A 14,598-nucleotide genomic window follows, 5' to 3' on the forward strand; every position below is an offset into this window, starting at 1 on the left:
TTGGACTCATCCTCACAGCCCCATCATTTTGGTAATAACCAGTCATCAAATATCTACAAAAGCTGAAATCATCTTTCTGGTCCACTCTGGCGTTTGTCAGCCAGCAGCAGCTACAGCAGCAGCTGTGCCATGAGATGCCAAACTAATTTACGTTTTTCATTCTCTGTGCAAAATCTTTCTGCTGTCTGCTACACATGTAATAGAGTTAATTTAAAGTCCAGCATCTGCAAGTAAAATTCATGGTTAAAATCCTAATTCATGGTTGAAATGTGCATTGAATACATTATTTTGCCTGTGATGTTGAAAACAATCTGTGGTTGAATTTTTGCTGCTGCTAGTCGTATAAAAAGTTTGAGTGTTTGAAAGCATTATCTCCCAGGATACAGGATACGGTTAGACTCTTCAGAAAACAAACTACACAATTTGCTAAAGCCTTAGAGGATCAAATCAAAAACATCACATTTCTGAAAATCGTGATACAGCTAAAATATATATGATTCCTCTGGATAAATTTAATGCATATTAACTGCAAAAAAAAAAAAAAAGTGAGCATATTGCTTATCAGCTCTGGGTCAATGTCACTGTGTTCCACGCCTGCAGGCACTGTTGGGAATCAGGCCGTATAGAGTGATGGCAGATGACGAGCTAAGCGGATATATTCCCTCTAACTCGACCTCGAGCTTCAGATGACCTGCCAGAGGCTGGCAAACCTTGAGGCCTTCAAACTCTGTGCTTTGAAACCTTTAAACTCATCAATGGCATCACAGGAGTTATAAGAAATTTGTTTGCGAGTGAAACGCAGCTCAAACCCCATAAACAGTTTCACATTTAGTCATATTACAGCTCAAATCCTTGCCTTTGTGTGGCAAGGATTTGTAATCAGCCCCTTTTCTCTGATGCCCCTAAAAAATGATAGTCACATAGTAAGAGGTGGATAGCAACTATTTACACTTACTCAGATATAGTTACTTGAGTAACTTAAAATCTAGGTGCTACTTTGTGTTACTCTATAACACAAAATCACAACCAACTAAAAAAACACAGCAAAAGTCGTGACAGTAATGTGACAGGGGAAAAAAAAAGTTGATGCATTGTAGATTTTTAGTTCCACAGATAAGGAGTATTTATGATTTGTATTCTTCAGAAATACTTTGTAATTTCTCTTGCTTATGATTAAATATGAAAATAATGTGCTTAGGCAACACTGTTTTTGTTAAGACTCAACATAAAGGACAAAAGACCAGAAGATTTTTGGGATCGGACTTTTTATTGGACTCAAATTCACATAAATAACATTGGTTCATATATATTTTGTACATTATACAACTTTATATAATATATATTTCCCCCTCTGATTTACATTCCTCTCTGGCTAAAAGTATTTCAGTTATATCTATGGAAACAGAAAGCATTGCATGAAGGCAAAGCCGCTCTGTTTGTGCTGCTTTTTAAGGTCCCAGTGCCAAGAAGGAGAGGAGCACTTTTCTTTTCTGTTGTACAAAAGAAAAAACAAAAAAAAAGTCCCAAAGCTACTGAAAAAAGAAAGCAAAAAGAAGAATCTATTGCATTGTTTCTAGGGTATAAACACGGCACTACGAGGAGTGGGAAGCTATTGAAAGTCATTCACCGTAAATATATTTTACTGTACTGTCTTGTGACACAAAAAAGAAGCACTGCAAACAATCTGATATGCACGGTGATGACAGCTTTGTGTAGCTGTCTGGTTTCTTTTTTCCTTAAAAACAGCAACAACAAAAAAAAAACAATAAACAAAGATTGAATGTTTGATTTGATAGGAAAAGTTTTCTGAACCTTCAACAAGGACACATATTCATGCAGTAACCTGGCCAAGTACGCACACTGAGCTCGTCCTCCCAAATCGATGCGCCGTCAAGTCTGTGACGGACATTATTCAACAAGACTGACGGATATTTGAAAATCAAAAGAAACTTAGCAGAAGCCGGACAGAATTCCCACTCGACTGCATGTAAAGTGGGTCGTCTCTAACCATCAAGGCCTTCTTTGAATGATCGCTGATCCGGTGCAACTCTGACAACTCTTGCGCAGCTGAGAGGTAAACTGCTGGATGTTTGTGGTTCCGTAAAATCAACTAAAAACCTTTTTTTAAATCCATGAGATGGGGAAAAGATTTAAACCAACGTTTTCTTGCCTCACAGACTTTCGGACACGATGACATCAAAAGTTGCCAGGATAGAAATGATTTACGAGAGTCAATGCAAAATTCTCATGTGGTGTGATCAGTTTTAAAAGACTACATACATATATATATATTTTTTTTTCGTTTACCCAACATCCAGTGTCAGTTTTTGTCAGCTTTCTTCCTCCGTGCAACCTTTTTAATCTGCCTAAACTACAATATAATACACAATGATTGTCTGGGTCAGCACTGCTACCTGAATGTCAAACCAGAGAAAACAAACACTAAACCTCGAAACCTAAACATACAATCAAACAAAACAAAAAAAAAACTATAACTAAATGTGAATAACTGGAGTTAATCTGCTGTGCGATGAAAAATGAAACTATGTAGTGAACTTCCCAGTGATCTGATAATGCTGCATGCGCTGTTTGTGACTCGGAGCATTATGTGGTGTTAAAATGTGCACATATGTTGAGGAAAACACAGTCATGCCATGACACTGCAACAAACAGCAAGTGTTAACCCTCTTCAGCCCTGAAAATTGAATATCAGAGTAAATTTATCACCATTTAGATAAAAATCACATCCCTTTTCCAAAAGAAAGCTAACTTTACTGTATGCTGTTTCAAAGTGCAATGAGGAATTAAATATCTTTTCGTTGTTATGTTTTGCTCTGGGCAACAATAAGAGTTGCCTGCCAGGTTGTTAGCATTTTGCTGCACCATACTCATTTTAATGGTAAACATAATTCAACACAGTGTTTTCTGTCACTTATCCTCCACATTATAACCTGCCACTCACTTCTAGCTCTACTTTACAACACAGAGGGCAAATGATGTCAAGTTCAAAAAGTGCATCATGAATAGTTTGCAAAGTTAAAATAAAGTTAAACCACCTTCCTTTCTATAAATACTACTTTTGTTTTCTTGTGTTCAATAAGTCTCTTATCTTACAAACAGAGTAGTCACGTGATGCAAATCTGCTCCCTGTGATGTAGAAACAAAATCTGGGAGCAACGTTAAAGCTTCCTGGAACCTGGAAGTCTGGACCCACCCACACAAACGGGGCAGATGGGATAAATCTAGGAGGAAGAACAAGGAGAAGGCTTTAGGAAAGCTAACTTACAGCTACCAAGGACATAGAAAACAAGTATTTACAAGTAAACTGCAAACACATATTCAAATCAGTGTTAGAAATTTGCATCCAAATCCTGAATTAAAACAAACAAACAAATTTATTTTATCTTTTTGCAATTTTGAACTAAGGTGTGGAAGAAAATGCTTATTTTCTGGGAGCTGTACTGAACAGATGTGTCAAAGTGAATTCTAACATCAGTGCTGTAGTTGATGTTGGGGAATTTATTAAATCAAAAAATAAAATCTCAAAGTGACATTTTTTAAAAGAAATCATACGTTAAGTTTTACTGAGGTCATCTCTAAAGCTTCACAGTGATGATTTGGTGGCTGAGAAACTTTGAAAGACATACGACTTTCTTTCTGTTGGCTTTAGGTTTAGAGGAAGATGAGTTCTATACTGTATACATACATTGATGAGCCGAGTTCAAATACGTATTACAATGCATTTCTTCTCAGGAGGCCAAAAATATATATTTATGCAAGCTTTTGCAGATTATGCTCTCATTATCCACAGTAATGAGAGAAAATGGGGAAGAAATCTGCAGCCTTCATGTGTGCAGCATCCATTTCATGCCACTCGCTGCTCCAGGAGGAGGAGGAGGAGGCAGAGACTTCAGTTTCTAGAATCATTTTAAGTTTTTAAAGAGTGGCATTATAATTTACTGAGATGCACCTGTTTTTGTGGTATGCCGATGTATTTGCTCCTGTTGCACAAAAAAAAAACCTCACAATTTAAAAATAAGACTTTTCTTGTTTAAATTCATGAGACTTAATCCCGCTAGTTCTATCTTGCAGCTTTAAACTTGAACGATTTTCACCTTGATCTCCTGCCCAGGGGGTCAAAAGAAGAAACATAAATAAAAACAGATGGACCTAAAGTGGTTCTGAAAACCAGGAATCCCACCCTGGTCAAGCTGCCTTTGACAGTGACTGCAGGGCATTTGATGAACTTAACACACATTGATCTTTTCAGTCAAACAGGCCTTTCCTATGAGCTAAATGAATATGCAAAACACAGAGTGGCTACAAACTAACAGGAGTAACATTTTCCCATCGCTTTCAGACAGTAACCCATTCCTTCTTGAGGATCAGAGCAAAGCTCAGTCAAGCCGTCAGTGTCTTGTCAGGTCCTAATCCACTCTTCGGTCGCGAGCTTAGTCAGTGGCAGGTTTTCATCCCCGTCAAGTACGGCGATTCCTGTCGACACAGACCCATTTGCTGCTGCTGCTGCTCTTGGAGATCTGTAGCCACCCCATCGACAAAATCTGGGACAGGTAGTCCTGAGAGAATCATGACTGACTTGTTCCAGATCATAAAAGTGGGAACAACAGGCAGGAGGAAGGAGATTTCGAAAGTATGAATGTGCTGGGAATTCATGGCGTCGTAGAAGGACAGCGAGTTGTTGTCGTAGTCCAGGAGGACGCCGAGCCGCCGCAGCTGCAGGCTCGCCTCCACCAGCATCTCCTTGCCGTCGTGCCGCACCATGAAGTTGTTGTTGCAGCGCGAGAACACCCACGAGGACGAGTTCTTGCCGCTCCACTCATTTTTCGGAGCTGATTTGTAAGCAACGCCGATAGCATACCTGGAAAAAAGAAAGGCTTTTTTTTATTTTAAAACAGATTAGAACTAAGTGGTTCCCTTTTACTGACTTTACTTGCACTTAATCTCAGGACTTAGAACATAGGGACGACTCTTCATTGAAACCTTTCCTTTAGCTGCCAATTAGTGAGAGATGCACATATTTACAAGAGCATGCTCTCTCTGTTTTAGGTTCTGTTTGTGAGTGATGAGTTTGCATAACAGACCAGATTTAAACTCCCCAAAGATGCCCGAGTTTACTGAGCCTACTTGCAGGCTTATGTAACGCTCCCGTGCCAGAGCGTGTCTCTCACCATGTGGATGCTCCCAGCAGCACCTCCCAGTAGTGGCAACCGCTGTCAATGAAGACGTTCCCGGCAGCTCCGTACGAGCCGGTGCCGCTGAAGCGTTCGGGCGTGTGGCTCTTCTTCAGCGAGCTCTCGTCCTTCTCCATGGTCAGGCAGTCGTTGGACAGGCGAAGCTTCTTGTGGGCGGTTTTCGGGTCTAACTTGAATGGCTGACCTGGAGAGACAGAGACGCTGCTCAGTAAACGGGTTGTTGCAGAACAAGAACAAGGCGACCCAGACTATTTCAGCGAAATGAGTAAAGATTGTTTATTGACTTATCAGGTTTGTGATAATTTGTGGCAAAAGAGTTGATTCCATTTCTTTGCCACATCTTTTTAGATTAGCTTTTGTATTTTGGTGTTTATTTATTCCTTCTATTTTCACTGTATTTGCAAATATATTGACTTCAACTTATATTTTTTAATCTGGTTTAGAGATTTTACAACCCAATGAAAACAAGTTGCTTAAGGTTTGTAAAAAAAAATAAAAAACAACAGAAAAAAACCCCATTAATTTGGATTTTAATAGATAAGAAAATCCATACTTAAGGTTGAGAAATGCATGAAATTTTCATTAAAGTTTTAATATATATGTTGGAATTATAAATAATATTCACAATGTTTCAGTGCAAATTTATTTGAACATTAATTTCCCTCTGGTTTTATTTGGGTTTTAACAATTTTATTTGATGTCTCCAATAAACTTAATTCAAAATATTACTATGCAAAAGCAAAAGAATCAACATAACTGGAAGCAACAACACCTTTTATTTGGGACTATCAGAGTGAAAGGCTGCTGACTACACTGTTCAGACTTTTTTTTTAAAAAGAAATGTTAGAAAGGCATGAATCATTGCCCTTCTACTTTATAAATATGCATTGCTTTGCTCGGGGCTGTCACATAAAATCCCAATAAAGTACACTGACATTTTGTCATTATAAATAAAAATAAAATATGTTGCCGGTTAATGGTACAAAAAAAGCACCGTCAGCCATCGAAATTACTTGATGCCAGTGCACTATTGAAAAAGTGACTTTAATAACCGACTCCAAACCTGCAATGTTAGTAGAAGAAGCACAACGTCATCAGATATATCCAGTGCCTCGTCCCAGAGGGGGACATTTCTCGTTTTCTTGACCAGTTCTGTCAGCAGCACCGTATCAGTAGCACTTGGGACAGGTGAAAACAACCAGACATCCTTCCTGTCCATTTTCTTTGTTACAAGGGAGACTTTCAAATGCTTTAAAAAGGAACAAGAGAGGAGCTGACAGAGCTTCTCTGAGGAATTCAGAGGTCTTCAAACAGAAGCAGAACACGAAGCTTAGAAAAAGCTTTGAAGGGCGCTAAATACAACATGAACTGTGTACCTAGACACAGCCTTTTAGTTATGAAGGAGCTAAAAAAAAATGCAATATTTAGCCGTATAGGAAGACAGACAAGAAAAAAAGTAACGTTAGGCCACTGGGCTAACTATTAGTCTGCAGATTAGTACGGTGATCAAAATTCCCAGAGAAAGCATGCATGAGGGAATTCAAAGCAAATAATACGTCTACAAAATGTTCCATCTGTTTATACACTGTGAATGCTAAAATTGTGTACATTTCTCAGATGATAATAGACGTTTTTAAGTACTTATGAATTGTTTTTACATTTGTGCTTTTCATATTTTAGCTAGTTCTGGCCACTCTGTCCCTTTGGCAGATCATAACTCTTTTTGATTCATAATAGTGCTGTCGAGAGCTGGATGTTTCATATGAAACATACGTTAGTCACTTCCTCTTCTGACAATCAACAATTCAAAGTAATATACTGTTATCTATTGGAGATTTGGCTCCAACAAATAATAATAGACAGAATCCTGTAAATTTGTGAACTGGCAAAAAGAGAGGATAACCTGCACTTGGCTGAGACCAAAGCGAACTTGTTTTGAAGCCCATGTGTTTCAAAGTAGTAACAGTTACTAGTTAAGTAATAGCAGAGGTTAAGTATTCAGAAATGACTTTTCGGATCCCTTTAACGCAATAATGCATCAAACTCCTTTAGCTGTTCTACTTTAATCATTTTGTGTTTGCTCTTTGAATTACAAAGTCGCCCAAGATTGTAGAGTTAAAAAGGACCAGAAAGAGAAAGAGCCATAAACCAAAATAGAAACAAGAAGAGGAATTTAAGTTCGAGCAGCAGCAGCAGCAGCAGCAGCAGCAGCAGCAGCAGAAGTGAATAAACAAAAAGTAGGGTGAGAAGTGCTTGCAGAGAACTCACAGGGAGAAACAGAAGAGGAGACTGTTTGAATTACAAGGGCGAGAGAGTCGAAACTTCAAAGGCCCGCGCTGCCTTTGGTGAAAACATTTCATAACAGTGAAGGAAGTCACCCGGCATCTCCCTCTGTTCCTCCAATCACACAGACTTGGAAATTAGCTGAAGGAAATGGCCTTTACTTCCACCGCAGTTGGTAGGAACTGCTGCAATTCAGTGGAAACGCTTCTATCCGGCTGTAAGTATTCAGTTTGCAATGACACCAGTAATTTGGGTGTAATGGGTGGAAAAATTGAGGGGGCCAAACTAGGTGAGTGGCAGAGAAAAGGAGACTAAAGAGTGAGGGAGAGCGAGGAAGCTGAGGGGATAATAGGAGTCTGTAGAAGCGACAGAGGAGCCCCACTGAGCTACCTCTCGGTGTCCGTGTCAGCGTGTGTATGTGGCTTCGACTAAGTCAGTCACATCCCTACCAGACCTGACATTTAACTCTGACACCTCTCATCTCATCTCTCAGCCTCTCAGAGTCTCCCATGGCTTAATGAGCAACACAATGAGGACCCCGACTCCTCCTCTCCTCTCACTATCTGCCCTTCCCTCCTTCTCTCTCTCTTCCTCTCCCTCTTTCTCTAATTCTTTCCTTCTCATCCTTTCTATCCTCTCACCACTCTCAGACACTCTTCTCCAATAATCTGCGTGGTGACTGTGTGTCACCGAGTGTGCATATATGAGACGATGAGGCCAATGTGCTGCTGGCACCCAATTACATTAATGCGCTCTCTTCTTTGAACTGCTTATCGCTGCCAGCGCAGCCATTTCCAAACACTGGGGCTCTGTCATGCCTTTCCAGGGGATGACTCCTGAGAGCTCAGGCTGGGCCTGAGGTTGGGGAAGGGGAGACGCACATGACATTAGAGGACAAGCAGACACACAACATCAACTATGTGCAAATGTATGTATACAGTATAGCAAGTTCCCGAGGGGAAATGTTAGGAGCCAGCCTGATTCTTGAAACACAGAAAGCCGATCAGAGCAAATTTCCACCATAAGTTAAACGGATGAAGGTGGTACCGCTAAAAGAACTGTTTGGCTATGGTGATGGCAGATTGTTAACTCCAGTAAAAAAAAAAACAAAAAAAAAAACTGTGAAGGTTTTTGATCTGTTTCTCAAACTGGATAAGATTTCCACTTTGTAAACTCATTTCAGATTTAGATTATATTTCACCATAACCTCATTTTAAAACATGTAGATTTGAAAGTGGACACTCGCGTCCAGCAGTGAACAGCAGTGGATATTTAGTTAATTAAATGCTTTCCTGTATTTTCACATTGTAAGGGCATTAAAAAAATGTAATAAAATCTTTGGCTTTTGTGTTACTTAGTACTGACAATAAACTATGATTAAGAAAAACCAAAACCAGAACGGATTTCACTTTGTAATTTTTGCACAAATTCTCTTCTCATTGGTGCTGAAAACTCAACTCTGTCCCGTCCCTGACAGCAATAGGCTTCTTTCACATAGAAATAATAACGAGTTGCATTACTTTGGGTTTGAGCAGGGAAGAGGAGAAAAAAAGCGCAGAGCAAGAAGCACAAAGAGTGCAAAGATGTTGATGTAAAAAACGTCTCGTGGTACTAACTGATGCCATCGCAAACTGACTGGTCGCAATCTGCCTTTAATCTTGCGTCAAAAGCTCCCGATGCTGAGACACTGCCAGATTCTCCTCTGTGGTGGCCTTTGTTGACATGTAACACATTGTCTCTGATTTGAAGCACCCAGACGGTATCAGAGTGTTGTGATAAATATAAAGTTATCTTAACTTGGGGAAAAGGCTCAGGGCTGCATGTTCAACACTCCGAGTCTCTCAGCTCCGCTATCGAGCACCGCCGAAGTTCCCACTGCTTCTTATGAGGAAACAGACTTAAACTTCACTTATTATCTCAAAAGGTTAATTAGATTATTTGCCATTCTGTCCCTTCCTACTTACATGTCATACCTGTAATCATGCTAAATAAAAGAGGACCTGGTTTTTTATTTTTGTCTGTATCTATCAGTTTTATTGTACGTGTTTCAATGTCTTAATGGTCTTGTTTCTCTTTACGTTACTTTGTGTGTTACGTGCTAATTATGCTTCTACATAATTATAAAGAGGCTAAAATATTGTATAATTTAATTATGCTCAATTAAAAAAATCTTTATTTTATATCCTATTTCCAATAATTTTTTATTCACATGTCTGCACGCAGCTTGCAAGTTTATGTAATGAACTTGTGTTATCTTATTTCCTTAAAGCAAATTGCATGTATAGGAAATTACTTACATGCTTTGGCTGAGTTTGTCATTTTTATTCTCTAGCTAACAGAATAAAAAAATAAAGTCTAAAATGTTCAACTTGTTCCATCATCATCCAGACTTGAAAAATGATCATATCATGTAAAGGAACCTTGTCTCTTTTGCTCTGAGCCGAGTGCTGGACTTGTTGCAGTAAATGTGTGTTTCTATGATTCCGACTGCTTCTTATGTCACCGGGGCGCCTTCATATTTGCAGAGCTGCCATGAAATGAACAGATCCAAACTCACAGGGAGGACGCTGGTGTTTGCAAGCAGCACCCGGAGAACATGCCGAATGTGATTTCCTCTGGTGTGCTACACGGCTGGAGGCACAAAGAAGGCATGTGTGGAGATATACAGCATATTAGAGAGAAGACTAGTACAAACTCAGTGGATGTTCAAAAAAAAAAAAAATTGATTCCAAACCCCTTTCAAATACTCTTTCCATTGTAAACAACACACACACATTTCCTCCGTAGAAAGCGAATTGGTGCCGATAGCAGCACAAGCGAATCAATCATCCTGCTGCACAGCTTTTGCTCAGAATTTGGAACAAAAACAATAAAGATAAGATGGGAATTTGGAACAGCATATTCTACAATCTGGACGTTTGTTCATGGACTATCATTAGTCTGTTTCCACTTTGCAGTAATACAGCAGTAATTAGAAGTCTATCTGGCTGTCTGCAGAGGTGATAACAACTCTGTTATACTGTCTTGGAGCCCTGCATTGTTAAAGACTCAGAAATCCTAAATGGAAACTTGTCAAACACACACACACACACACACCCCTGCACACGCACACGCACACACACACACACACACACACACACACACACAAAAAAAAGAAGCCACATCGACGGCAGGGAAGAGATATGAGCTGAAAGAGGCCACAGCTGAAGAAATGCGTTCGTGGTGTAATTCCATTCCAGGCTCATTCTGCTGGGAACATGCTGGAAATGTTGCAGTGGGACATCCTATTAGTAACTGACTATTTCATCTGTGCAATTTTCCTTGCTTGCATTTTTGCTAAGGGATAGGTTAAGCTGCAACTAACAAGGCCGAGATTGAAAAAAAAAAAAAAAAATAACAAGGCCGAGATCGAAAAAAAAACAAAAAAAAAAACGATACATTTTTCTGCATACCTAAACAATCGCTGCAGCAGAAACAGCAGCAGGAGGAATTCGGAACGTTCTCTTTACACGTGCAACCTCACACCGATTCCTGAATCCCTGCTGAACTCACAAATCCACTCATGTAATTAAAATACATGGCTGCCTGCCAGTTGTCTTCTGACTACCTAATTCATATGTAACGTGGTATGTAATCCAGAGGCGCTCCACATGAAACGCAGCTGCACTCTAGTGAGATTATAAATTAATCAGTTATAGAACAAGGTACAGGATGGGTGTGATTAGAAAACTTCCAGGGGATCTGAGTTTATCTATCACATTTTCTCTCCTTTTACAGCTAAAATCATGTATTTGTCTGTCTGATAAGAAGGAAAACCCACTGAGAAGCATCAAGCAAAGACAACTGCCCGTCATTATTATGTTCTTCTTCAACTGCACCATGTGACGGTCTGGGAAGGCGTTGTTAGGGAGCACTGATAGAAAAAAAAATTAGAAAGACTTTTGATAGAGCCTGATAGAAAAAGAAAAAAAAAAAAAAACTGAGGTGACTGTTACGGTTCTCGGTGGTTTAAGGTAACTTGAAAGCATTCCTAATTAATGTCCAGCTTCTCTTTATAAGATGACTGGCCTTTTCTCAAGTTTACATTGTCAGCCTTCACACCTAAAGGTAATGTCACCTGACAAGTGAATGAAAGTTACAGCTTTAAATTAGGAAATGTGAAAAGCTTATCAAAGTTCATTCAGTATAAAAAAAATACTGCTAATGTCCTGACCAATCAGCGCTGTGCTGAACAGGAGATGAAAATATGTCCCGGTTCTTAGACTTCCACATTTTTATTATTATGGCTGTTTCCATATGTCAAGGGCACAGTATATATCCAGCTAATAAGGGAAAGGATTTTCAGCAAATGCGGTGTATATATTCTAGCTCTTGATATAATTAATTGCAGAGACAGATAATGAAGTAAAAAGCACAGGCAAAGCGCAAATTAATAAAAGCCATTTTGAATAATGTGGGTTGTTTTCTCAGCCGCTGCCTTAATAAGCTCTGACCGAATTCATTTACAAGCTTAATTCAATTTCATGCTTATGAGCGCAAAAAATATGGTGCTTTAACACCAAACTTATGATTGTTATCATATTGGCTTTTTTTTTTTTTAAGAAAGAGCGGTGGCACACCTTCCTTCTCTAATCTTACATACATTGTATGGATTTTTCTACATTTATTTGAATAAATTGAAATCAAAGCTGATTGAGTGAAACATGTAAAACATGGTATAAATTATTTTAATCTTTATTTTGATAACATTACTATTTGCTTACCTACTCCCTTTTACTTTTTTGCAAATTCCTGGATTTTGTAAATGGCTAAAAAGCAGCGCAGCAATGGTCCTGAACTCTCCAAGCACACATCTGTGCAAAGAGCCATTTGCTGTCTTTTATTCACTCAACGCTCTCTTTTTCTCACTTTTTTATCCACTTTCATACTCCCTCTTTCAGTCTCTTTATAGCTCTCTCAGCTCATTTCTAAAGACAGTGATGTAGAAAACTGGTCACGGTTCACTCTGAGGTAAATGCAGGAGTGCAGGCGCGCTGATAAAAGGTCACACGCTACCACACATGCAAGCGTGGACCCTCGTCTCTACCGCATTCTTATTCATCATGCGTTATTCATGTGTTTTTCAGGAAAACTGAGAGTTACTTTGCATGTTGACCGCGAGCACCTAGCAGCTCACTGATACTTCCTCTAAAGGACGGCATTAGAGCCACTGCTCACTTTCAGCCTCTCTGAGTTCAACGAATGGCTGCTGCGACTGACCCAAAAAGCTGCAGAGCACACCCAGACATGATTGTAAATGTTTCAATCAAAGTCGTTGGATTCCACGTGATGGGATGTAAAGCCCCCAGAAGATATTCAAAACAAAAAAACAAACAAAAAAAAAACAGAACCTCTCAGTTGGAACCAGTCCCGTCCTTTTGCTTGTTATAAAATGCTGCATATAAAGCGCTGAAACCTAATTCCAATGTTTGATTTCTCTACAATACAATCTTTGTTCTTGATTTAAATGCTAAGCTGCACATCCTGCTGTTTTCAGACGTCACTAGATGTAATTTATCAGCCTTTGTACTCATTCAAAAGACCAGTAAACAAACTCAGGTGTGCAGATTTTTACCGGATCTCGTTTAATGCCCTTGGATTTCATACGCTTGTCATGAAATCTTAAATTTTGTTGGCTAGTGTTGTGTGCTAATGTAATATTCAGGTATGAAATGGGATTCGGTGACATCAACAGTATTGATTTGAATGCCACCATCTAAAAAATGACTTCAAATTGAAAAGTGTGAATTGGATAAGTATGCCTTTGTGAATGAGGAATAAATTTCACATAAAATCTTCTGCTTCAATTTCCATCTTTTTTTTTTAACCATAATACATTTTTGTTTGACTGTGGCTCAAAGGTATAAATCGTTATGCTGATACGATGACTAAAACCTGTTTGGTCCAACATGCAACTCAAATCTCTATTGTCTGACAACTTGTCAGTTAAACTGGAAACACTTTAGTAAATTATTTGAGACAAAATTATTGGTTCTGTGTTTTGCAGGAGTTCTGGTTAAGCCTTAAGTGTATGTTCTACATAAAATAACATAAAACTAATCAGTTAAAAATAGAAGAGAAAGCTTTTTTTCAATAGTAATTTTGAATTACTGGTGATAAATTGACAGAAGGTAAAAATGAAGATTTAAAAGCGTTGCATACCAAAATACATACAGGTTTCTAACTGGTCAGCCCCCATAATATTTGTCCAGTGTACTTAGTATTTTTCTTAAACTGAAACAGATCATTACCGTGCTGTGTTTACTACATGCATACATTCCTGAGAAAACTGCACCGACCTAGTTATTATCAAATGTTATATGTTGAGAACTCAACATAGCCTTATGACCCATTTTAATCTGACAAAAAGCCTCATCCATTTAAATAGAAATACTCTCTAAAAAACATATTTGATACTAAATAAGTACTTTTCTTGTTTTGTTTTTTTTTTTGGACCGTTGCATAGTGTGTTGGAAAAGACACAATGGTGCAAACTGTATGGTAGCATGATACTTTTGCCGCATCATTTTAATACACTCTGAGTTGCTGCACTGAAAAGACAGGACTGTGATGATGATGTGGCTGTTCAGGGTGTAGCTGTGCGTCATGTCACAATATTGTTTGCTTTGCATCTTTTACCCAAATAATGAAGAGCTTAGGCTGAAGGCTTCCTGAGGCAGCTAATCCTCCCAATCAGGCTACAGACAAGATGAGAGGAAAGAAACCTGCTATTACAGCAGAGCCTGCGAAGCGGCAAGGTGCGCAAGTGAGATGTTTGTGACCTTCGTGACCCGTTTTAATCCAAGCTCAGCTTTTATATGAACAGATGGCTAAAGCTGTTAAATCTGAATACTGTGATAAAATAGGAGAGAGTTGGAAAGAAAACAGAAAAAAAAAAAAAACATGTGAGGAGATGGAAACAAACTGTAAAATCTTGAGGATAAAAATATGCGTGTTTTTTTTTTTTTCCTGTTATTTTGATGGCTTGTCTAAATCATCACAGCTTTGGGAAAAAGCTGTTTGACAATCACAGGCTCATAATCTCGACTCACGTTGGCTGTGG

General features: G+C 38.8%; 1 protein-coding gene across 5 annotated transcripts in view; it reads right to left on the reverse strand.

The window, feature by feature from the left end:
* Nucleotides 1–1,736: 1,736 nt before the first annotated feature.
* The window catches only part of mid2 (midline 2), a 150,592-nt gene continuing 137,730 nt past the window's right edge, over nt 1,737–14,598 (reverse strand). For all 5 annotated transcript variants that reach the window (XM_007550380.2, XM_016670597.1, XM_007550379.2 and 2 more), the window contains 2 exons: nt 5,190–5,397; nt 1,737–4,879 (listed from right to left, as the gene is read on the reverse strand). In XM_007550380.2, the coding sequence (XP_007550442.1) occupies nt 4,456–4,879; nt 5,190–5,397 (632 nt within the window). In that variant the 3' untranslated portion in view covers nt 1,737–4,455. The remainder of the gene's footprint in view (nt 4,880–5,189; nt 5,398–14,598) is intronic.

Source organism: Poecilia formosa, unplaced genomic scaffold (genome assembly GCF_000485575.1).
Source record: "Poecilia formosa unplaced genomic scaffold, Poecilia_formosa-5.1.2 Scaffold35, whole genome shotgun sequence".
Taxonomy (NCBI): Eukaryota; Metazoa; Chordata; class Actinopteri; order Cyprinodontiformes; family Poeciliidae; genus Poecilia; species Poecilia formosa.